Source organism: Ylistrum balloti, unplaced genomic scaffold (genome assembly GCF_031769215.1).
Source record: "Ylistrum balloti isolate Yb309-2 unplaced genomic scaffold, AGI_CSIRO_Ybal_v1 Utg370332, whole genome shotgun sequence".
Lineage (NCBI taxonomy): Eukaryota > Metazoa > Mollusca > Bivalvia > Pectinida > Pectinidae > Ylistrum > Ylistrum balloti.
The window spans coordinates 1,031,552-1,056,625 of NW_026782241.1; the positions used below are offsets into that span (position 1 = coordinate 1,031,552).

At 33.4% G+C, this 25,074-nt stretch overlaps 3 protein-coding genes across 3 annotated transcripts; 1 reads left to right on the plus strand and 2 right to left on the minus strand.

Moving 5' to 3' along the window:
* Positions 1 to 5,270: 5,270 nt before the first annotated feature.
* Positions 5,271 to 7,313, minus strand: LOC132553514 (uncharacterized). Its single transcript, XM_060217763.1, has 3 exons — positions 7,264 to 7,313; positions 6,186 to 6,481; positions 5,271 to 5,938 (listed from the first exon to the last, which is right to left on the minus strand). The coding sequence occupies exons 1-3, from the start codon at positions 7,311 to 7,313 to the stop codon at positions 5,271 to 5,273; spliced, it is 1,014 nt and encodes a 337-aa protein (XP_060073746.1).
* A 3,284-nt stretch (positions 7,314 to 10,597) lies between these two features.
* On the plus strand, positions 10,598 to 19,436 carry LOC132553556 (uncharacterized). Its single transcript, XM_060217812.1, has 3 exons — positions 10,598 to 10,623; positions 18,090 to 18,385; positions 18,781 to 19,436. The coding sequence occupies exons 1-3, from the start codon at positions 10,598 to 10,600 to the stop codon at positions 19,434 to 19,436; spliced, it is 978 nt and encodes a 325-aa protein (XP_060073795.1).
* Positions 13,684 to 15,175, minus strand: LOC132553555 (uncharacterized). The gene is made up of 3 exons (XM_060217811.1): positions 15,127 to 15,175; positions 14,599 to 14,955; positions 13,684 to 14,351 (listed from the first exon to the last, which is right to left on the minus strand). The coding sequence occupies exons 1-3, from the start codon at positions 15,173 to 15,175 to the stop codon at positions 13,684 to 13,686; spliced, it is 1,074 nt and encodes a 357-aa protein (XP_060073794.1).
* Positions 19,437 to 25,074: the final 5,638 nt, after the last annotated feature.

Below are 25,074 nucleotides of genomic sequence, written 5' to 3' on the forward strand. Positions count from 1 at the left end.
AAATTGAAAATGAATCCGGAAATAGATTAATTGGTTTTTTTTTTTGTAAAACAACAGGTGTACGTATATCTATCGGTAAAGATACAGGTAGTGATTATGTTAGTAGTTATACATAGTGTAGTCCTAATGGATAAGGCGTTATCACTCAAATGATTAACTGAATGGACAATTTTTTAGATATTCTCGCGAATTATATTGAGAACATTTATGCGTCTGTAACACTGTCCAGCGAAGTAACACAACAATCTATAGGTATATTTACGGATGCGTTGAACAGAACTATGAGTCCATTCATAACATTACTGCGAGTGCAAAGACGCGTATTCGAAAGAACAGAGGTACACACGTGAGTAAGGACAAGCCTTGGTTAGATCCTGATTAAAAATGTTTATCATACATTATAAACATGTTCTAAATAAATCACAGGTACTTAATCGTTAAAAAGTTTTATAATACTGCAGAAGCATTAAAACATATAGGAAATTTCAAAGTAATATATTGGAATAAACTTGAAAATACCACCCTCAAGCTTATTTCGAAACATTTTTTTCAGGTCATTAATGTCAATAGAATAGTAGTTCTTATTACACAACCAATAGAAGATTTACTATAGACAATAGAAGAGTGTGACGTTTCGCACTGACGTACATAATGTACGAGATGTTAAGGAATTGACCACTCCAGTTTTAAAACTGTTAAACACATTTAGAGTTTTTCGGCTGTACTTTAAGTTCCAAGCTGTTCTTCATAAAATTTTCGTCATCAAAATCATTAAGGGCCCAAATGAGCATAAATGTTTTATAAGATCCCCAGATCGCAGTTGATGAAACTGAAAGACCTATTTGTAATTTGAATCACTGCAAATCTCACGGTATTGATTAATTATTGAGTGTTGTTCAGTTGGTAAAGATTCTTTTGTTTCCAATCTGTATGCAGATTATTTAATGGAATTTCATATTCCAGTTGTTTCTTATCGGACTAGTCGGAGGCTATGATATTCTGATATTCAGAAAAAAGGTGATACACTTGACATTTAATTCGAAGTATCAGTTTATTAAGCTGTCTTGGAAAGCTATTCATGTCTGTTTTAAATGCTAGGTTAGCTAAATGGTCTGAATGCTATAACGTTACTACAGATGCTAAGTTTGGTTTTCGTCCTGGACACAGTACTGTTGGTGCAATTTTCACTCTACATTCAATTATAATTAAATCTCTGAGAGAAATTAAGTATTTATATTGTTATGTTGTCTAATTTTAAAATGTGTTTGACTTTGTTGACGGAGTAAATTTAAAGTGTAAACTATCTAAGTGAGGAGTCAGATCAAACTTGTACATATCATCAAATCAACATATGAATATGTAAGATCATGTGTAAAACATAAAAGTTGTTTATCTAATTTCTTTGATAATGTTATCAGTTTAATGCAAAGTGAAACTTGATATAATTTTTCCCATGTATGTTAACAACAAGTAATCAACATTATGATTTTTGATCTTCCTTATGCTATATGTTGATGGCCTAATGCTGTTTTCGGGAAAGCTTGCAGGAGTCGCTGGATAATCTTGCTATTTATTGTGAACAATGGAAATTAACTGTCGGTACTAATGAAACATGATCTTATAATGGTAAAAATCTGGACTGTGTTGACCATTATTTCTATCTTTGTGTGCAATGTTTGCCTGTTTTCTAAGTGTTCAAGTATGAGTCTTATTCACAAAGCCATATCATGTTTGTTTGATACTCCTGTGAATTGACGGGGAAACCAGAGGATTGAATATAGAAAACGTACTTTATAATTTTTGGCAAGTACTTAACTTACTGAAAGTTACTTAAAGTTAAAACATCTTCAAACAACGAAATGTTATACGTGGAACTTGGTCGTTTTCCATTGGAATATACAAGAAAGTACAGAATCATTAAATACCCGTTTGAATTGTTAGGTACGAACAATTATATTCTGAATACCGCCTATGTTTTTTTTTTATTTATGAACAATATTAACACATGTTTCTTCAGCGTACTCTATCTAAAGATGTTCTATATACTTTGGGTTTGGGTGATATTTAGCTTAACCAATCACTTTTAAAATGTTATTTAATTTTATCCTGCGCGTGCGTCAAAGGATCTTTGATCAAGCTCAGCAACACTTGAGAGGTTTGTTAGAAAATTCGAAATGTTTCCTATATAATGGTATTGTTGAACATTTTTTCTATTCAGTTTGATTTAACCAAGAAAATACCTGTGAAATGAAGAATTTATCTAACAAAAGTGCGCATGTCTGCACATTGTTTGGCAGTTCAATCTGGCGGCTATAAAAATGTAGAGCGGAATAGGAGATACTGTACAAAGATTAGTATCATTTTGTGTTAATTTGCAATGTATACACTGACTTACGATACGAAGTCGTTTTGTAAAGAAATATTACTGAAAAAACCTCAATGCTTAAGTTTATACAATTACTATGTGTTAATGATATCAAAGAGTTAAGTCTTTTTTGTAAATTTATTGTTGAAGCAATGAAGACAAGATCTGTAATGCTTTATCTCGTTCTCCACTTTGTGTTTTTGTTTTGCTGTTCAAGACCCATATTTATCTTTCGATTGTATTATATACATGTACTTATAGGCCATAAGGCCTACAATCAATATAATGAATTGAATAGAATTGAATTGAATAATTGGATAGTGGTTGTACTTGGCACAATGGATACCGAACTTGTCATTCAATGTGTAAGATTAAAATCTTTTGTGTTGTATTTATACTTGACTTAATGTTCCTTCTTATATATATATATATATATATATACATATATGTATATAACACAATTCATACATTGATAGTGGCATTAGATGATTAAGATACATAGACAGGATTAGTTCCAATAATTACATAATTCCCCGGGTATAGACAGCCTCCTCCTTCATTAAATATTTACAGTTCCTTCCCCTTTGTAAAATGTGACAACGACTAGCACCCATAAGGTTATTCGAAATCCTCATGAAACAGATAAAGAATCAAATACATAATACAAATGATTATTAACATACAGCTATACATATTATATATAAATTAGATCTTATTCTCAATATACATCGAAAAGTACTTTTCACTCTTTTGTCTTTTGTAAATTCTTGAATTGAAATTACAAAAAAAACCCGACATAAATAAAGGTCACGCTCATAATAATCATATTTTGACAGATTGGAGGGTTAAAGGGTCTCAACAGTTTTGTACAATTGGCAGTGTACAGAACATACAAAACTACATAATACTTTACCAGCTATTGAAATGATCTGCAATTAGAGTAAAATTTACACGATTATGTGAAACAATTCGTATTTGTACGAACCAGGCGGCTAACTTGAAGAACAGGTGTTTGACAAACAATGCGTTATCCAATGATTCTGAGAAAATAGAATTACCAAAATTTAATTGTAACGTTATGACGAACTCGTTATCGTTGTTTAAAAGGCACTATTCCACTTGCGTGTCTTTTGTGCAATCTTCAAGATCGCAGGTGGTAGACGCTGCTGGTAGCCTATTAGTCCCGGAGGTTTGACTTAACTTGCATGTCACATTTAAATTTATTGTGGCCCAGTTCAGAATATACACACATATGTACCTAACGCTGTTCTTAAATTGTGTAATGTATTGGATTTACGAAATTTACTTAATTATGGATCTAGGACACTCCCCATCTAGATTTTGACATTTCTTTCGATCGTTTTGAATTTTTAACAATGGCCTCATAGCTTTCAAATTTAGACGCTTAGCATTGCGTATGCCTAGCAATTCGATCAAACTACCTTAGATATAAAGCTCTTGTTTCATAATAGAAACAAAATACGGAAGCTTACCCCTTCCTCCACACATCAGTAAATAGTATGCACTGAATAACAAACGTACACAATTTTGATTTTTTTTTTACAATTTGAAAATTAAATCCACTGTCATTATAAGTTAATATATCTAAGTTATTTCAAGCATGGATTAAGTTAACGAATAGACGCCTTTTATGTTCCTGTTATGTTCATATTATGTTTAAATAAATAACACAATTCATGTATATACTGAAAATGGATACCAAAGGTGACATTTAATAATCATAAACATATAAAAATTATTAATACAAACAAAACATGTCACATCAAAAACCGTTATCTATCATTAGCAATATGGGTCCCACTAGTGGGGTTGTAAAATCCGTCACAAAAACATGTCATATCTATGGTTCCCTCTAGTGGGGTTGAAAATCCTCCACAAAACATGTTACATCTATGGGTCCCTCTAGTGGGGTTGTAAAATCCTCCACAAAACATCTCACATCTATGGGTCCCTCTAGTGGGGTTGTAAAATCCGTCACAAAATATGTTACATCTATGGGTCCCTCTAGTGGGGTTGTAAAATCCGTCACAAAAACATGTCATATCTATGGGTCCCTCTAGTGGGGTTGTAAAATCCTCCACAAAACATCTCACATCTATGGGTCCCTCTAGTGGGATTGAAAATCCTCCAAAAAATATGTTACATCTATGGGTCCCCATAGTGGGGTTGTAAAATCCTCCAAAAAATATGTTACATCTATGGGTCCCTCTAGTGGGGTTGTAAAATCCTCCAAAAAATATGTTACATCTATGGGTCCCTCTAGTGGGGTTGTAAAATCCGTCACAAAAACATGTTACATCTATGGGTTGTTTTTCACAAATAATGCTAATGTAACAAATATCAAGGAATGTCAAGAACATGAGGACCTGACAACAAATGTACTAGTTATTTATTATATGTTCAAACCGACAAAAGACGAAAAACACAATATAATTTTTAAAAATATTTGTTTTTATTTACATCAAATTTGACATCAGACACATAAACAAATTATATTAAATGTTGTTCTACATACCACAGTATTTTCATTATAAAACGCATGTTTAAGGTTAAATATAAGTATACATGACGCATCAAAAAAACAAAAATAAATATCAATACGTCAGCATGCCCACAATCTAATCTTAAATTCAATAAAACTATGACAATATATGAACATAAAAGAGAACAACATGGAGATTCCTGACAAAATACGTGGAGAATAAGACCAGGTGTGCAGCAAAAGTAAGCGCCTTCTGCTTCACTATAACTATAAAAACCATAAATGATCATACCTTTTGTTCCATGCATATGCTACGTGAAATACACAAGGAACATAGAGAATTGTCTCTCGTTTGTCAATAGATTCAAGCGTAAACATGATTGAAGACATTTTACTGCATATTTACCGAGACATGTTACCCAGAACTGGTGCCTTGGGTCCGTTCGGTTTTCCATCCTCGAAATCATATTCTGCTTTCCCGAACAATAATTTTGCTTCTCGTGTTTGTGCGATGTCGGGTTGTGCGTGAATAGTAAGATCCTTTTCTACCCCTTTTGGGGTGAACGGTTTGAAATTCCGAACACCCATTGAAGCCCAATGGGCGGTGGTCAACATTTTATCATATGCAATATTCTTCTTCTCAATAGCCTCAGGGGATGCCCATATCGCGGGTGTCATGGAAACGAATACAACAAAGCGCCATCTATCTTTATTTGGTCTGCCATAAACTGGCTTCATATTGTCGTGAACTGTTCGCGAATCCCACAATACCATTCCTCCTTTAGGAACTGGTACCTTTGTTCGTTTACATCCTCTGGCATCATACCATGCCTTCTGCGCCTTGCTCAGTTTTAGGAACTCGCATCGCCGTGACCTTGTCGCAGCTGGTGGAAATGTATTGAAGAAGTCTGCGTGGTACAGATGGGAATGCGCCATGACTCGTAAGCAATGATCAGTGTCTGTTGTTTCCTCTAGATACACTCCAGCCTGATAGGCATGGAGACCCTGCCTATATACAGCTTGGTCTAAGTGTAACCATTCTTTATCCGGATCTGCGTATTCCTCACTTCCTGTTACATAGAATGTACAAAATATTGGTGCGATATTTGTGACATAATTATTGCTATTAAATAGTGAATGGAAAAATACAAAAGTTGATGAGATATTTGTAAAATTAAAGCTACATTTCTGCAATCAATTTATTACTGATTGGAGAGTATTATTAGAAATGAATGCAAAGTTTAACACACCAATACAAAAACTTCATTTTAAAAAGGTATGAATGCTGATTCATCAACGTATTTATGAAGATCTCACCTTGTTCTGGTGGTTTCGATATAGCTATCGCATCTGCGCTTGACAACAATTTATCAGTTTTCCAAACTTTTGCAAAGATTGGTTTGGACTTGAGACGGACCTCCCAGGAAGTTGAGAAGTGGCCTGTTCTGTAGGATTGAATGACAGAATTTCTACTCGAACATTCCACTCCTAAATCGTCAAATTTTTTATGCCAGCTTTTGAACTCTGCCATATATCTGTCACACTCATCGAGTGTGAGGACATTCGGGACGACAGCGTATGCTTTCTCGTTCAGCTGTTTCAGTATTTCATCCCTGAAAATGACAACGATTTGAGTAGTCTTTATACAATCCAGATAAGTAAATCATCAGTTGACACACTGAACCAATTAAATCAACCTCATAAAAATTTCACCTCGTGAATATCTAAAACACTCACATGTTGTCATGCAGATAATTTCAAATTATTCAAAAATGATATTAATGAAACATGGCCACAACACAGTTTGTGATTAAAACAATTTGCTGATATTTTATTTCACCATAATAAAATGTTTTATTATTGAGGTATGACTGATCCAGCTGATGTTTGTTTACTTTGTACATTGATAATTGTCTACCATAGATGGTCTTCGACTGTGGACATTGTTATGGATTTAAAACAGGTTTTGTTGTAATTTGTCCTGTTTGTTGACATTTTTTTATTTAGAAATTTTGTGCTTGATTTTATTTCTGTTTCATACATCAATGCGGATACTTTGTTCGAAAACAAATTATTTGACATTATTATATACTCATTATAATTATATCGGAGAACTTCGGAACACCTGTACATTTACTTCACGACACAAAGTGATATCTTCCTTGATTATGATATTGATCTGTGTTAGCCAAATCCACGCATTCGGATAGTTTCTAATTTATTAAGTAATATACACAATATCCGTTTTTATTCTACACCAGGTGAGTTCAAACAAGTTAAACTATTAAATATATAATAACGCTGAAAACGTAGAAATAACATGTAAAAACTACACTTTATTGTATTTTCAATCTATACAAAATAATTGTCGTAACAACACTACTGCGAAAGTTACCCTTCAAGGCTGTCACCCGTCAGAGTAGATGTGTCGCAGGCAGTGGCCATATCGTCTTGTAAGTAGCGTGCCTGAAACACTTGTGGTAGACCGGATTCCTATCCAGTGTTATATTGATAAAGATTTGACTATATTTAGACTTGAGGCAGTCATATATTACCTTTAACGTCATGATTTCACAATACATCGCAATGCCTGGTAATTTAAAGCTATATCTATTATTTCAGGACAGGAAATATGAACAATTATGTTAAACAGATTCTGTGCTTTAGATAAGGACATATGCAACCCAAGACAATATGATCTTTGATCACACACTGTTGGAAAATAAATTCAGTAAAGAATTCACGAAAGTATATCTATATTTAAAATCCCGGCAGGTAGTGCGTATATAGTGTCCAGCAGTAATGTACAGGTGTACATGTGAACCCATTCAACCAGAAGCAAGTTAGGGTAATACAGGTAAATCTTTAAAATCGTGTTAACTGAAAAAATATTTTAAAATTCCTCTTTATATAATTTCTTTTTATATCACATCAATAACTTAGGATCTAATTTAACTATCATTAGCATGTTAACCTGGGAATGAACAGGTCCATCTATGGAGAAGACATGACAGTTGGCTGGATGGCGTAATGATGGGGATCTTATCTAATGTCTTTGTCAAAATTAAATAATCAAATCTTTTATTTCTCATCTAAACTTTAAGTAAACTTCGTCTCCACATATTTGGTTCTTGCATATTATTACAATGAAGTTAGCATTCATTTACTGGTATTCAAGGAAACTTTTTTCTGAAAATTCTTTAATAAACAGTTTATCTATCTTTGTGTTGATATATAGAATGTTTTCATTCTTATACTATACCTAGAAGACCTACAACTACTACTCAATGTAATGGAATGGTTGTCGTCAATCGTTATTCCGCTGAGGGAGAAACTATGTTAATCAGCTATTCTAATTGTCGTACTGTTTTTATGTGTGACTTTGTAAACGATGTCAATATCCATGTTAGTTTTGAAAAGACTCTCGAGGAATTTGGCGTCCGTTTAAACCAAGAAATTGAAAATGAATCCGGAAATAGATTAATTGGTTTTTTTTTGTAAAACAACAGGTGTACGTATATCTATCGGTAAAGATACAGGTAGTGATTATGTTAGTAGTTATACATAGTGTAGTCCTAATGGATAAGGCGTTATCACTCAAATGATTAACTGAATGGACAATTTTTTAGATATTCTCGCGAATTATATTGAGAACATTTATGCTTCTGTAACACTGTCCAGCGAAGTAACACAACAATCTATAGGTATATTTACGGATGCGTTGAACAGAACTATGAGTCCATTCATAACATTACTGCGAGTGCAAAGACGCGTATTCGAAAGAACAGAGGTACACACGTGAGTAAGGACAAGCCTTGGTTAGATCCTGATTAAAAATGTTTATCATACTTCATAAACATGTTCTAAATGTGTTCAACAGTTGTAAAACTTAAACAACTAATCACAGGTACTTAATCGTTAAAAAAGTTTTATAATACTGCAGAAGCATTAAAACATATAGGAAATTTCAAAGTAATATATTGGAATAAACTTGAAAATACCACCCTCAAGCTTATTTCGAAACATTTTTTTCAGGTCATTAATGTCAATAGAATAGTAGTTCTTATCACACAACCAATAGAAGATTTACTATAGACAATAGAAGAGTGTGACGTTTCGCACTGACGTACATAATGTACGAGATGTTAAGGAATTGACCACTCCAGTTTTAAAACTGTTAAACACATTTAGAGTTTTTCGGCTGTACTTTAAGTTCCAAACTGTTCTTCATAAAATTTTCGTCATCAAAATCATTATGGGCCCAAATGAGCATAAATGTTTTATAAGATCCCCAGATTGCAGTTAATGAAACTGAAAGACCTATTTGTAATTTGAATCACTGCAAATCTCACGGTATTGATTAATTATTGAGTGTTGTTCAGTTGGTAAAGATTCTTTTGTTTCCAATCTGTATGCAGATTATTTAATGGAATTTCATATTCCAGTTGTTTCTTATCGGACTAGTCGGAGGCTATGATATTCTGATTTTCAGAAAAAAGGTGATACACTTGACATTTAATTCGAAGTATCAGTTTAATATGCTGTCTTGGAAAGCTATTCATGTCTATTTTAAATGCTAGGTTAGCTAAATGGTCTGAATGCTATAACGTTACTACAGATGCTAAGTTTGGTTTTCGTCCTGGACTCAGTACTGTTGGTGCAATTTTCACTCTACATTCAATTATAATTAAATCTCTAAGATAAATTAAGCATCTATTTTGTTATGTTGTCTAATTTTAAATTGTGTTTGACTTTGTTGACGGAGTAAATTTAAAGTGTAAACTATCTAAGTGAAGAGTCAGATCAAACTTGTACATATCATCAAATCAACATATGAATATGTAAGATCATGTGTAAAACATAAAAGTTGTTTATCTAATTTCTTTGATAATGTTATCAGTTTAATGCAAGGTGAAACTTGATATAATTTTCCCCATGTATGTTAACAACATGTAATCAACATTATGATTTTTGATCTCCCTTATGCTATATGTTGATGGCCTAATGCTGTTTTCGGGAAAGCTTGCAGGAGTCGCTGGATAATCTTGCTATTTATTGTGAACAATGGAAATTAACTGTCGATACTAATGAAACATGATCTTATAATGGTAAAAATCTGGACTGTGTTGACCATTATTTCTATCTTTGTGTGCAATGTTTGCCTGTTTTCTGTGTTCAAGTATGAGTCTTATTCACAAAGCCATATCATGTTTGTTTGATACTCCTGTGAATTGACGGGGAAACCAGAGGATTGAATATAGAAAACGTACTTTATAATTTTTGGCAAGTACTTAACTTACTGAAAGTTACTTAAAGTTAAAACATCTTCAAACAACGAAATGTTATACGTGGAACTTGGTCGTTTTCCATTGGAATATACAAGAAAGTACAGAATCATTAAATACCCGTTTGAATTGTTAGGTACGAACAATTATATTCTGAATACCGCCTATGTTTTTTTTTTTTATTAATGAACAATATTAACACATGTTTCTTCAGCGTACTCTATCTAAAGATGTTCTATATACTTTGGGTTTGGGTGATATTTAGCTTAACCAATCACTTTTAAAATGTTATTTAATTTTATCCTGCGCGTGCGTCAAAGGATCTTTGATCAAGCTCAGCAACACTTGAGAGGTTTGTTAGAAAATTCGAAATGTTTCCTATATAATGGTATTGTTGAACATTTTTTCTATTCAGTTTGATTTAACCAAGAAAATACCTGTGAAATGAAGAATTTATCTAACAAAAGTGCGCATGTCTGCACATTGTTTGGCAGTTCAATCTGGCGGCTATAAAAATGTAGAGCGGAATAGGAGATACTGTACAAAGATTAGTATCATTTTGTGTTAATTTGCAATGTATACACTGACTTACGATACGAAGTCGTTTTGTAAAGAAATATTACTGAAAAAACCTCAATGCTTAAGTTTATACAATTACTATGTGTTAATGATATCAAAGAGTTAAGTCTTTTTTGTAAATTTATTGTTGAAGCAATGAAGACAAGATCTGTAATGCTTTATCTCGTTCTCCACTTTGTGTTTTTGTTTTGCTGTTCAAGACCCATATTTATCTTTCGATTGTATTATATACATGTACTTATAGGCCATAAGGCCTACAATCAATATAATGAATTGAATAGAATTGAATTGAATAATTGGATAGTGGTTGTACTTGGCACAATGGATACCGAACTTGTCATTCAATGTGTAAGATTAAAATGTTTTGTGTTGTATTTATACTTGACTTAATGTTCCTTCTTATATATATATATATATATATATATACATATATGTATATAACACAATTTATACATTGATAGTGGCATTAGATGATTAAGATACATAGACAGGATTAGTTCCAATAATTACATAATTCCCCGGGTATAGACAGCCTCCTCCTTCATTAAATATTTACAGTTCCTTCCCCTTTGTAAAATGTGACAACCACTTGCACCCGTAAGGTTATTTGAAATCCTCATGTAACAGATATAGAATCAATAACATAATACAAATGATTATTAACATACATCTATACATATTATATATAAATTAGATCTTATTCTCAATATACATCGAAAAGTACTTTTCACTCTTTTGTCTTTTGTAAATTCTTGAATTGAAATTACAAAAAAAACCCGACATAAATAAAGGTCACGCTCATAATAATCATATTTTGACAGATTGGAGGGTTAAAGGGTCTCAACAGTTTTGGACAATTGGCAGTGTACAGAACATACAAAACTACATAATACTTTACCAGCTATTGAAATGATCTGCAATTAGAGTAAAATTTACACGATTATGTGAAACAATTCGTATTTGTACGAACCAGGCGGCTAACTTGAAGAACAGGTGTTTGACAAACAATGCGTTATCCAATGATTCTGAGAAAATAGAATTACCAAAATTTAATTGTAACGTTATGACGAACTCGTTATCGTTGTTTAAAAGGCACTATTCCACTTGCGTGTCTTTTGTGCAATCTTCAAGATCGCAGGTGGTAGACGCTGCTGGTAGCCTATTAGTCCCGGAGGTTTGACTTAACTTGCATGTCACATTTAAATTTATTGTGGCCCAGTTCAGAATATACACACATATGTACCTAACGCTGTTCTTAAATTGTGTAATGTATTGGATTTACGAAATTTACTTAATTATGGATCTAGGACACTCCCCATCTAGATTTTGACATTTCTTTCGATCATTTTGAATTTTTAACAATGGCCTCATAGCTTTCAAATTTAGACGCTTAGCATTGCGTATGCCTAGCAATTCGATCAAACTACCTTAGATATAAAACTCTTGTTTCATAATAGAAACAAAATACGGAAGCTTACCCCTTCCTCCACACATCAGTAAATAGTATGCACTGAATAACAAACGTACACAATTTTGATTTTTTTTTTTTTTTACAATTTGAAAATTAAATCCACTGTCATTATAAGTTAATATATCTAAGTTATTTCAAGCATGGATTAAGTTAACGAATAGACGCCTTTTATGTTCCTGTTATGTTCATATTATGTTTAAATAAATAACACAATTCATGTATATACTGAAAATGGATACCAAAGGTGACATTTAATAATCATAAACATATAAAAATTATTAATACAAACAAAACAAATAAAACATGTCACATCAAAAACAAAAACATGTTATCTATCATTACAATATGGGTAAAATCCTCCACAAAACATCTCACATATATGGGTCCCTCTAGTGGGGTTGTAAAATCCGTCACAAAATATGTTACATCTATGGGTCCCTCTAGTGGGGTTGTAAAATCCGTCACAAAAACATGTCATATCTATGGGTCCCTCTAGTGGGGTTGTAAAATCCTCCACAAAACATCTCACATCAATGGGCCCCTCTTGTGGTATTGAAAATCCTCCAAAAAATATGTTACATCTATGGGTCCCTCAGTGGGGTTGTAAAATCCTCCAAAAAAAATGTCACATCTAAGGGTCCCCATAGTGGGGTTGTAAAATCCTCCAAAAAATATGTTACATCTCACAAAACAAATATGTGGGATTGAAAATCCTCCAAAAAATATGTTACATCTATGGGTCCCTCTAGTGGGGTTGTAAAATCCGTCACAAAATATGTTACATCTATGGGTCCCTCTAGTGGGGTTGTAAAATCCTCCAAAAAATATGTTACATCTATGGGTCCCTCTAGTGGGGTTGTAAAATCCGTCACAAAAACATGTTACATCTATGGGTTGTTTTTCACAAATAATGCTAATGTAACAAATATCAAGGAATGTCAAGAACATGAGGACCTGACAACAAATGTACTAGTTATTTATTATATGTTCAAACCGACAAAAGACTAAAAACGCAAAAACACAATATAATTTTTAAAAATATTTGTTTTTATTTACATCAAATTTGACATCAGACACATAAACAAATTATATTAAATGTTGTTCTACATACCACAGTATTTTCATTATAAAACGCATGTTTAAGGTTAAATATAAGTATACATGACGCATCAAAAAAACAAAAATAAATATCAATACGTCAGCATGCCCACAATCTAATCTTAAATTCAATAAAACTATGACAATATATGAACATAAAAGAGAACAACATGGAGATTCCTGACAAAATACGTGGAGAATAAGACCAGGTGTTCAGTAAAAGTAAGCGCCTTCTGCTTCACTATAACTATAAAAACCATAAATGATCATACCTTTTGTTCCATGCATATGCTACGTGAAATACACAAGGAACATAGAGAATTGTCTCTCGTTTGTCAATAGATTCAAGCGTAAACATGACTGAAGATATTTTACTGCATATTTACCGAGACATGTTACCCAGAACTGGTGCCTTAGGTCCGTTCGGTTTTCCATCCTCGAAATCATATTCTGCTTTCCCGAACAATAATTTCGCTTCTCGTGTTTGTGCGATGTCGGGTTGTGCGTGAATAGTAAGATCTTTTTCTACCCCTTTTGGAGTGAACGGTTTGAAATTCCGAACACCCATTGAAGCCCAATGGGCGGTGGTCAACATTTTATCATATGCAATATTCTTCTTCTCAATAGCCTCAGGGGATGCCCATATCGCGGGTGTCATGGAAACGAATACAACAAAGCGCCATCTATCTTTATTTGGTCTGCCATAAACTGGCTTCATATTGTCGTGAACTGTTCGCGAATCCCACAATACCATTCCTCCTTTAGGAACTGGTACCTTTGTTCGTTTACATCCTCTGGCATCATACCATGCCTTCTGCGCCTTGCTCAGTTTTAGGAACTCGCATCGCCGTGACCTTGTCGCAGCTGGTGGAAATGTATTGAAGAAGTCTGCGTGGTACAGATGGGAATGCGCCATGACTCGTAAGCAATGATCAGTGTCTGTTGTTTCCTCTAGATACACTCCAGCCTGATAGGCGTGGAGACCCTGCCTATATACAGCTTGGTCTAAGTGTAACCATTCTTTATCCGGATCTGCGTATTCCTCACTTCCTGTTACATAGAATGTAGAAGATATTGGTGTGATATTTGTGACATAATTATTGCTATTAAATAGTGAATGGAAAAATACAAAAGTCGATGAGATATTTGTAAAATTAAAGCTACATTTCTGCAATCAATTTATTACTGATTGGAGAGTATTATTAGAAATGAATGCAAAGTTAAACACACCAATACAAAAACTTCATTTTAAAAAGGTATGAATGCTGATTCATCAACGTATTTATGAAGATCTCACCTTGTTCTGGTGGTTTCGATATAGCTATCGCATCTGCGCTTGACAACAATTTATCAGTTTTCCAAACTTTTGCAAAGATTGGTTTGGACTTGAGACGGACCTCCCAGGAAGTTGAGAAGTGGCCTGTTCTGTAGGATTGAATGACAGAATTTCTACTCGAACATTCCACTCCTAAATCGTCAAATTTTTTATGCCAGCTTTTGAACTCTGCCATATATCTGTCACACTCATCGTGTGTGAGGACATTCGGGACGACAGCGTATCCTTTCTCGTTCAGCTGTTTCAGTATTTCATCCCTGAAAGCAACAACGATTTGAGTAGTCTTTATACAATCCAGGAATTTCACCTCGTGAATATCTAAAACACTCACATGTTGTCATGCAGATAATTTTAAATTATTCAAAAATTATATTACTGAAACATGGCCACAACATAGTTTATGATTAAATCAACTTGCTGATATTTTATTTCACCATAATAAAATGTTTTATTATTGAGGTATGACTGATCCAGCTGATGTTTGTTTACTTTGGACATTGATAATTGTCCACCATAGATGATCTTCGTCTGTGGACATAGTTATGGATTTAAAATAGGTTTTGTTGTAATTTGTCCTGTTTGTTGGTTTTTTTTTTATTTTGAAATTTTGTACTTGGTTTTATTTCTATTTCATACATCAATGCGGATACTTTGTCCGAAAACAAATCATTTGACATTATTATATACACATTATACTTATATCGGAGAACTTCGGAACACCTGTACATTTACTTTACGACACAGTATGATATATTCCTCGATTGTGATATTGATCTGTGTTAGTTTAAACGTATACAAAACCACGCATTCGGATAGTTTCTATTTTATTCAGTAATTTACACAATATCCGTTTTTATTCCACAAGAGGTTAATTCAAGCAAGTTAAACAACTAAATATTTAAAAATGCTGAAAACGTTGTAACAATATGCAGAAACTATACTTTCACTCTAATATCAATCTTTACAAAATAACTGCCGTAACAACACTACTGCGAAAGTTACCCTTCAAGGCTGTCACCCGTCAGGGTAGGTGTGTCGCAAGCAGCAGCCATATCGTCTTGTAAGTAGCGTGCCTGAAACACTTGTGGTAAACCGGATTCCTATCCAGTGTTATATTGATAAATATTTGACTATATTAAGACATGAGTCTGTCAAATTACACGACCTATTGTACAAATATTGGGTAGTCAGCACTTCCTGTTTGTTTATCACCTGTGGTTACCTGTGACGTCACCACGTTTCACAACACATTGCAATGTCGCGATATAAAAAGTAAGTGTCACATGTGCTATTTTTGGAATCAAAAGACAAAATGCGTACTACTGTCAGATTATAACTGACAGTATTGTAAAATGTAATTCATGAGTAAAAGAAATATGTTTCCCTTTACACACTTAGTATTATCCTTGAAATTATCGCGTAATATTTTGGTGACGTACTGTAACGGATTAAAATCATGCAAACATTATCCGGGGTATTGATCTATATTTAGAAATCGTAAATATACACATTGACCTATTTAATCATAGCCAGGTAAGCAAATTCAATAGATATGTCCCCTTGTAAAATTCTTTCATGCATATTGCTGTAAATAAACTGTTTTTAACAAAAACCCAATGTCACTTTTGATTTGATATTTAAAATAGTTTTTTGTCGATTGTTTGTGAATGAAACTTATTAACTTCAGTATAGTATACCACACACAATTCCAATACATTTCACGTATTATCTGAATTATAATTCAAACGTGTAGATATGTAAATGTGGTTTAACACATACATACACAAACACATCAAAAAATGAATATTTCATTTATATGTCAAGTTAATTTATATACCTCACAAAACACCATGGCTCAGTTTAAAGTACCACAGTGAATGGCCTTTAGATACATAATAAGCCAGATTAAATCGAACACCTTGTATAGTTATGTAACCTCCGAGAGTGTACACGTGTTAAATATGTTATTTGAGAATATTCTTTACGAGGATTTTGCACCATTGATTTCTGTATTGAGCAGTTCCAGTTTTGTGCCGTTAATGAGCTTGAGTTTAATACATACTAACAGCACTTTGAAACACATGACGTTATATTGTGCTTGATGGCGAAATACCACACTTGCCGTTGTCATATCTATTAATAGATAACACTAAATATGAATATAAATACAACGTATATTCTACCTAGTTAAAACTCTCAGTTTAAGTTGTACGATATGGCTACCTCATCAGAACCTGTCACCAGCACATCTAGTTTGGATGGGTAAGCAAATTTGAATTTATTTTTCAGCTATTGTGAAAGTAACTGAACGTTAGATTGTCACAATATACTAAATCAAAACAGAATATTAGTGAGCAGAAGGGTTAATAATTTAAGTACATGTTTTGATAGATAAATAATATGGTGACGAATCTCAATTATGAACTTTATTGAAACAGTATAAATTGCTAATTTGCCGGAAAATACTAATTAATATTGGTGTTATATTTTATTGTTTTTATGTAATATGTTCATAAAATGCAACTTGTTTCGAGAAATGAAACCTGATGAAGACAACAGGAATGTTTTGTGTCATCAGCCAGGAAGTCGTTGGGAAACATTTTACTTCCTTGAGTGATATGAAGTATGCGCGGTGGCTTCGTGTCCATTTATGTAATACTCATGTGAAATTGCGACATTAATCACTTGGAACATAAAGGGTCTGAACAATTTATAAATGTATTTTAACCTACCCTAACGTGTTGATGTGATATATTTGCACTTCAAAAACTATATGTCATAGAGATTATTTTTGTTTATCAAATACTCACACACGTCACGAAAGGTGCAGATCTACCTGAAAGTTCAATTGTAACACTTGGGGTACGCATATCATTGTTTCGAAATATATTTGATAAATCATTGTTATGTCTGTCGACCCATCACATGAAATATGTTTAGTCCAAATAAATATTCAAAGAACTCGACAAGAACTGGTAAATCTATAGTCAATGGTAACTCTCGTTTCATTGGTAGAATAAGAACATACATTATTATCATCGCTAGGGGTCAACAGAGGTCACGAATGCCACAACGTGTCGAAGTTTCTTTATTGTGAACTGAAAATAAATACATACATGTCCAGTGTGTTGATATATAAGATGTATATAGGACATTGGCCATGTACCACCTTAATATCATATATTTCCGTGTGGACCAATTTTCGTAGTTAAAAAAAAATGTTAAAAAATGGGAAAAAAAAGAAAATAAAAACAAAAAAGAAAAAACCCAAACTTTTTCGTGGACGCTAAATTTCGTGGTTAAATTTAGCTCAATAAATTCACTTATTTTAACAATTTGGGAACATATGAATTCGAGAATGAAAAGTTCCACAAATATCAATGAAAGTGAATCTTCAACGAAAATTAATGTTTTTTACACTATTTTATATATACTTTATATCATATTTTTAGCGAGTCAACACTAAAAGATCTGAAAGAAAATGGATACACTGTGGTTCCAAATGTCCTTACTCATGAGGAGTGCGACAAGTACATTGCGCAATACAAAACCTGGCTACAGAAATTCGAGGATACTGGGCGAGAATGTTTTCATAGAAATTCTGTCATCCAGTCATACAGGACAGGTCACTTTTCTACAACATGGGAGGTACGCCTGAAAACAAAACCTGTCTTTGAACAGCTTTGGAAAACTGAAAAATTACTTTCTAGTGCAGATGCAATAGCCATCTCCAAGCCACCAGAAGCAGGTACGTTAAAATAAAATGAAATAGATCATTGTGGTTTATCAATAAAATGTTACATTTGCCTCCCTTTGATAATGTTGCCAATATTACTGAACGCAAAATTAAAATTTATCATACATTGAAGCTGAGGATAACGTATTTCAAGCAGCGAACTTTTACATTGTTGCTTATTTATTTATTTATTTATTTATTTTGCTGGTTTGAAGTACAATCTCTCAATACATATAAACTTCTCTTATTCAACAAGCATGTGCGAGTTATCGCCCTTCTTGTTAGAGTCTAACATTTGTGAAAGTGAAAGTTTTAAACAGAACGATTACTGCATGCAGGTAAATTAACAGTGTCACGCAATACGATTATGGAAAATTGTCTAATGTTTGAAATCTTGTATATTTTAGGAAGCAAGTTGTTTGCAGCCCCTGATACCGATTGGTTTCACCTAGATCAGGCTGGATGCAGGTTAGGTCTTCACGCTTTCCAGGGAGGGGTTAATCTAGAGGAAAGTACAGAAACGGATCATTGCTTCCGGGTTATGGCAAAGTCGCATTTATATCATTCAGAATTTTATAGAGCATTTCCAAAGGCTGAAGTAAAAACGAAGGAATCCGAGTTTTACAGACTTAATAAAGCCCAGAAAGATTGGTATCGTAGGAAAGGCTGTCAGCGAGTCAAAGTCCCAGTTCCGAAAGGCGGAATTGTATTGTGGGATTCGCGAACGGTACATGACAATGTAAAACCGGTGTTTGATCAACCAAACAAAGATAGGTGGCGCTTCGTCGTATTTGTTTCAATGACACCTGCGATCTGGGCAAAACCGGAAGACATCGCAGAAAAGAACAAAGCTTACGATAACCTCTTGACGACATCGCATTGGTCATCCCAAGGTGTAAAGAATTTTAAAGAGTACAATCCGAAACCTGGAGAACACGAACTTACTGTCCACGAACAGCCTGACATTGCAAAGACAACTGCAGCCAAACTTTTGTTTGGAAGAGAGAAATATGACTTTAAGGATGGTAAACCAAATGGTCCGAAGGAACCGAGGTGGGTTTAAACGAGCACGTGTTATGGTATTGTTGTATATATTAAATTAAACTCATACCAACGAAAATGTCAAAAATGTGACAGATACCAAGTACCCGGATGTGTTCGCCCCAGGTTGTATTCATCCTTGTTCCATTATTTACATACTCGACTCAAGTACAATTTGCCAATTGAGGGGTATTTTAAAGATCACAGTGTAACAAATTCGCTCTCCCGGTTCATGGACGAAAAGTACGAAAAGTAAAAGTGTATGTATTTCTTATTGTTTATTAAAAGATTATTTTTATAACATTTACAACCATTCTCATTTGAAGAAAATATACTTTTTTCCTGTGATAGTAAACACTTTGCTATTTGTACATTAAAACAGCCATTCTTAAAAATAACAAATAATGCACATTGTTAGCTTGACAATACAAAAGCGGCGTCTACACCCTCCACTTGTAGATAAACCTCAGAAACGCTGAATATTTTATCCTACCTAACAAAAGGCTCCAATTGTGTAATGCTTCTACTATTAAACTATGGAATCAATTACCTATCGGTGCTAGGCATAGCTAAACACTTCCATCATTTAAAAACTATGTTCTAGCCAAAATCGGTCACAGGTTACAAATTATTTTCTATTTGGTGATGGAAAAGTAACATTTTGCAAACCAAGGTAAGAGATAATGCTAGTGCTCTTGAACATTGTGTGATGATTATGTTGATCAACGAATAAAGTTGTTTCGTCAACTTAATGAATACATACCCTTAAACTTAAATTTACTCCTGTTCGGTGACATCTCTTTCTGAACATGAAACCAAAGTATGTTTTTGCATACTTAGCAATATTTTCACAAAACAAACAGATTCTAGCAATCATAGCTTTGGATTTCTCTGTTCCGCTCTTCCTTACTCTTCTGTAGCCCGCTATTATATACTATTACTATTTGTGAATGGTATCGCTGATATCTTTATGAAAGAAATGCGATATAACGTCTAAAATTAATATAATTATTATAATGGAAAAGTATGTGTGTACCATGTACCTGCTACTTCTCTGTGTACGCGAAAAAGTGGAAAACGGAGATTCCGGAAAGCAACGAGTGTGAAGGAGGAAGTATACAAAGCACAGGAAGTTGTGAGTTTAGGCATGTGGACAGTGTATCACCTGTTTCGCTGTCATGGAGAAGGACCAGATGCATGGTTTACATCTATACAAAATATTCTAAACATACAGAGTTCGTGTTATACCCCCCCACCCACGCCTTTCTCTATAAACTTGTTTATAATTATTTGTTATTATATCATACCTTGTAAATATAATGTGCCCAATCCTATTGTTACTTATGTGCAATAAAATATGTTTAAATCAAAATTAGTGCAAAATACACAGGAACATTTCTAATTGGCTGTGTTAAGCAGAAATCGATTGCGATGTCACAATATGGACAAATACGTTACGTCATGAATTGTAAATTTCGCAATAAAATGGATGCCTGTGTTTGATTTTGTCCTCCGCATTTTTATTTTGATATATACCAAAATGTAACTTTTCTGAGTGATGTGATTAAAAGCTTCTTATTTTAGTTTTCATTTCATATGGGAGTCGTCTCGAAGTTTTAATCTTTGCTAGGCGAGACTTGGAAAAATAAAAACTCATAAGACTTGTTCATGAAATCACGTATGGAATGAAAACTTACCTTAGAATTTTAAGTATAGAATACCAGTTTCATTCTTAAAGAAATCTCCACATCTTAAATGAAACCGACATGTCACATAATTTGTTAAATGAACGATGTTCATGAAATTACCAAGATGAATAAGCCTTCTGATATAAACGTGTCCCTAATATTCGTCCCCGCCCCCTCCCCCTCCTTGTTCTCTTATTGCTAATTTTGTGCCAAAAATACTACTTGGTATTAAGTAGCAACACATATGAAATTATCAACATATACAATAGTATACAAATTTACATTTAGAATAACCTCGCAATCTGAGGAATCTAGTCTGAATAAGAGGATTTTTCTCTGCATTTGGTGAGAGAATATTTTCTGAACGATCATAGGAATATTGAAAGTATAAAGCATTATTCCGCTCTTCGTTGATTTCTTGTTTTACCTTATTATATATAATTGATTCAAGAATTATCTTTCATGTGAACCAGATATTGTCAATAAGTACTAGGAAATGTATAGAGTAGCTTCGCCCCTTAACAGGAAACCAAGAATATTAGCTGCAAACGCTGCTAGTCCCGATATTCGTCGACAAAAACAAATGAGAAAATACCAACAGGATCTAATAAAATCAGAAAATTGATGAAACTAGGGTAAAATATAATCAAAATAAACGTTTCCGCGGAGACTCAAATGAAAATACAACGAATGTAAGACCAGGAGTTCCGGAAGGATAAGTGTCCTCTACGACATCCGTCAAGCAAATCGTGATCAATCGAATTGAGTAGCATCGTGTTCTAAAATCAGAACAAAATGAACAACAACAAAACCACCAGGCATACTAACGAGGATAAAAAAACAATATAATACCAAAATGTCAAAATAATCATAATCCAAACTAGGATTCAACAAGGGCAAGATACGGACTAAAGGAAGATTTACACGGAGACTCCTTAAAAAATACAAGGAGAATAAGGCCATGTTAATCCTGGTTAATCCAAATAAGTAATGTTACGTTCTCAAATTAGAGTAATGGTAGAGCATTATTTTAATCAACATGTAAACACCATAGGTTGGGGATGAAGGTTTGTTGCTATTCCGCAATGGAAAATTCACATTAGGGAAATTTGAAAATTAGCAGACAACTTGATGCAAAATTGTCCATGTTGGTTTCGCTGTAGGAAAAAAAAGTGGTTGATGTAGAAGAGTGTGTCGTGTCTTTGATTTCCTGTTCTGTTGGGTATATACGATGGACGTGGTCAATAAATTTCTTGTTATTTAGAGACAATATGTAATCAATATATCTGAACGTGATATTAACCGACTTTGCAATGTCTTTGTGACATTGTTTGATAATCTCTTCGATAAAGTAAACATCGTATGAAAACAAAAATAAGTCCGCCACACTTAGTAAACAGCTGAAATTCATATCGTATAAGCGGATTGATTTCAATATCAATATCATAGTTACAAATCTAGACTGCTTCACTCAGCATACTCATATAAACTCGATATTCAATTAATTGTTCACAATATTACCATTTCTGTAACAGATGTTCTTGAAGTTTTTTTTATGTTTGTAAGTAATCTTCGTGGTTTCCTTGCCCCTTATCCCGGGTTTCATTCTGAAATTATTACTGAAGTTGGATATAACATATATTTCCATTGTGACAGACACTCATCATGCTTGGAAGTAAGACGTTGGCTTCGGTCAGTTCCCAAAGACCTTAAATCTATAATTATCTTTATTCAATCTTCGTTTTGATGATGTGAAATTATTGATATGTACATCGATTTTGTCTTGCCGATGTCGTTTTTAGGCTAAAGGTATTCAGTACGAATAGCCTATTGCTACGGCCTTTCAGACAAAATTTACCGATCCTGGCCTTCTCATTGGCTGAAATATCGAAAAGAGTTAAAGCCCTCTAGCGGCAATTTTCTGCGTAAATAATGCCGCGATCTTTCAAATCGCAATTTTAAAAGTATCCACAATTAGTTTATTTTTTAAAATAACAATACGATTACTATATATTTAAAATAAAGATGCACAGTGTGGTTGAACTATTGATAAATTTTAAACAACATATCTTACGGAATTTGCTCACGGACATCCCCGACCTCTGCTGCTGAAGAAGCCGATCGAGCTGACGTGATTCTTATCGCCTGCTGTGAATATCCCTAGAAAACAACCATATTTACCTTAAGTAAGAAAAAAAAAATGGTTTCTTGTATCTTCAAAGTTTATTGTAACTGCATGACTTGATTTACAGTGTATTTATTGTATGGCAGGGCTTATGAATCCTTCTCGACATGACGTAAGCGTACAGAACACTGTACGTGCGAGTTGGCGCCATGATAAAAATCTAGTCTGGGGGGTTGGTTTGAATTATCAACTAACAGTACTTATAAACAAACAAAACTTACAAACAGAACATCAATTTTGCTTTAATCCTTGTCGTTGTGGCGAGATCGTCTTAATATATAACATCACTTTACCTCATTAGACGTCACAAAATTGGACTGTTCATCTCACGCGCACACCCGCCGATATGACACTTTTTCAAGTTTTTCAAGTTTTTGAAGCTAAAAAGTTTGCGCTTCGTAGGCACGGTACATTTGATTTATGAATAATATTTTTTAAATACTCTACTGATCATGATGTTGACTTTGTTGTCTTTTAGTTTTATTTGATGAAGGTTGATTGTGCTGATTTCTCAAGGTTTGTTAATGTGTTTCAAAGTTCCTTGAAATCAAAATATTCCTTCAAAAAAAGCGCGTATAAAACAAACCCCAAAATATTCATGTTTATAATTTTCAATTAACTAGAACGAAATAGTTCCTTAACATATTCATTCATTTTGCGTGTCATGGTAACATTATCTAATGCATTGGAGATCAGAAATAGTAGTAGCTATAGCGAAAATATTGTAAATTTTGTATATATATGGAAGTCTAGTTTAATCTCATAGAACTATGTCTTTATAAATATAATTACTGGAAGAAAAGTCTAACCATGACACTTCAAGGGAGATAGGCATGTAAATACATTTAATGTAATTACTTGCACTTTAATCTATCTGGAATGCTGTGTACACCTTATCTACTTTCCTCAACTACAGATATAATTATAATAAGTAAGAAGTACTACTTTGCAATACATTTAAAATAAAGAAGTAGGTATAAAGTCCTTTCGATTTGTCTAAATCCTCATATTGATAGGATAGTAATTGCAACATCTTGGGTATTGCAAAGGTTTTATTTAGTCAACTTCATCATAGAGCTATTTATCATTTGGCTTGTTGGCGATAAATGTATGGTTGTGTGTGTGTTTTTTTTTTTTGTTTTTTTTTTTACTATTTTGATTTGTTCACATTATTGTCGTCAATTTTGAAATAAGAATTAAAGAATATATAAAATCGCTGAAAATTAAGAAAAATAGCCTCTGGTTCTCTTACTTTAGTAACTTTTGCATTCCAAAGTGTAAGAGTATGGGGAAAGTGATATAGCTTAGCGATTATTTGTAAACATCTTTCAGTACTTTGATTTTTATCTATGTCAACAAAGTTGTGCTTACAATATATCTAATAAACACTTTGAAACTTTGATCAGAATTTTTATTTCAATGTCCATAAAATAAGTGTAATCGAAACATTCTATAAATGTATATACCAAAGACAAAGTGAACTGGGGATCCGACAGATATATCCACATCCTCAATATTTTACACAAACGTTTTATTTGTAAAGTGGTCAATGGCGCCCTTTGATAGCAACCAAGATCTTACCAGGTGAAAACCTTAGAGATATGATGCTATGGCGTGAATATGACCCAAATCTTCACGGTAGTTGTGCCCTAAGATTAAAAATTTGATACCAACTTTTTATATCGATATCATATCAGTCTATCCAAATATTGGTGTGCTAAAAATCACTATTATGTCACTATTGTAAATTTAGCATTGCTCACGTGATTGCTCATAAAGATGTTCTT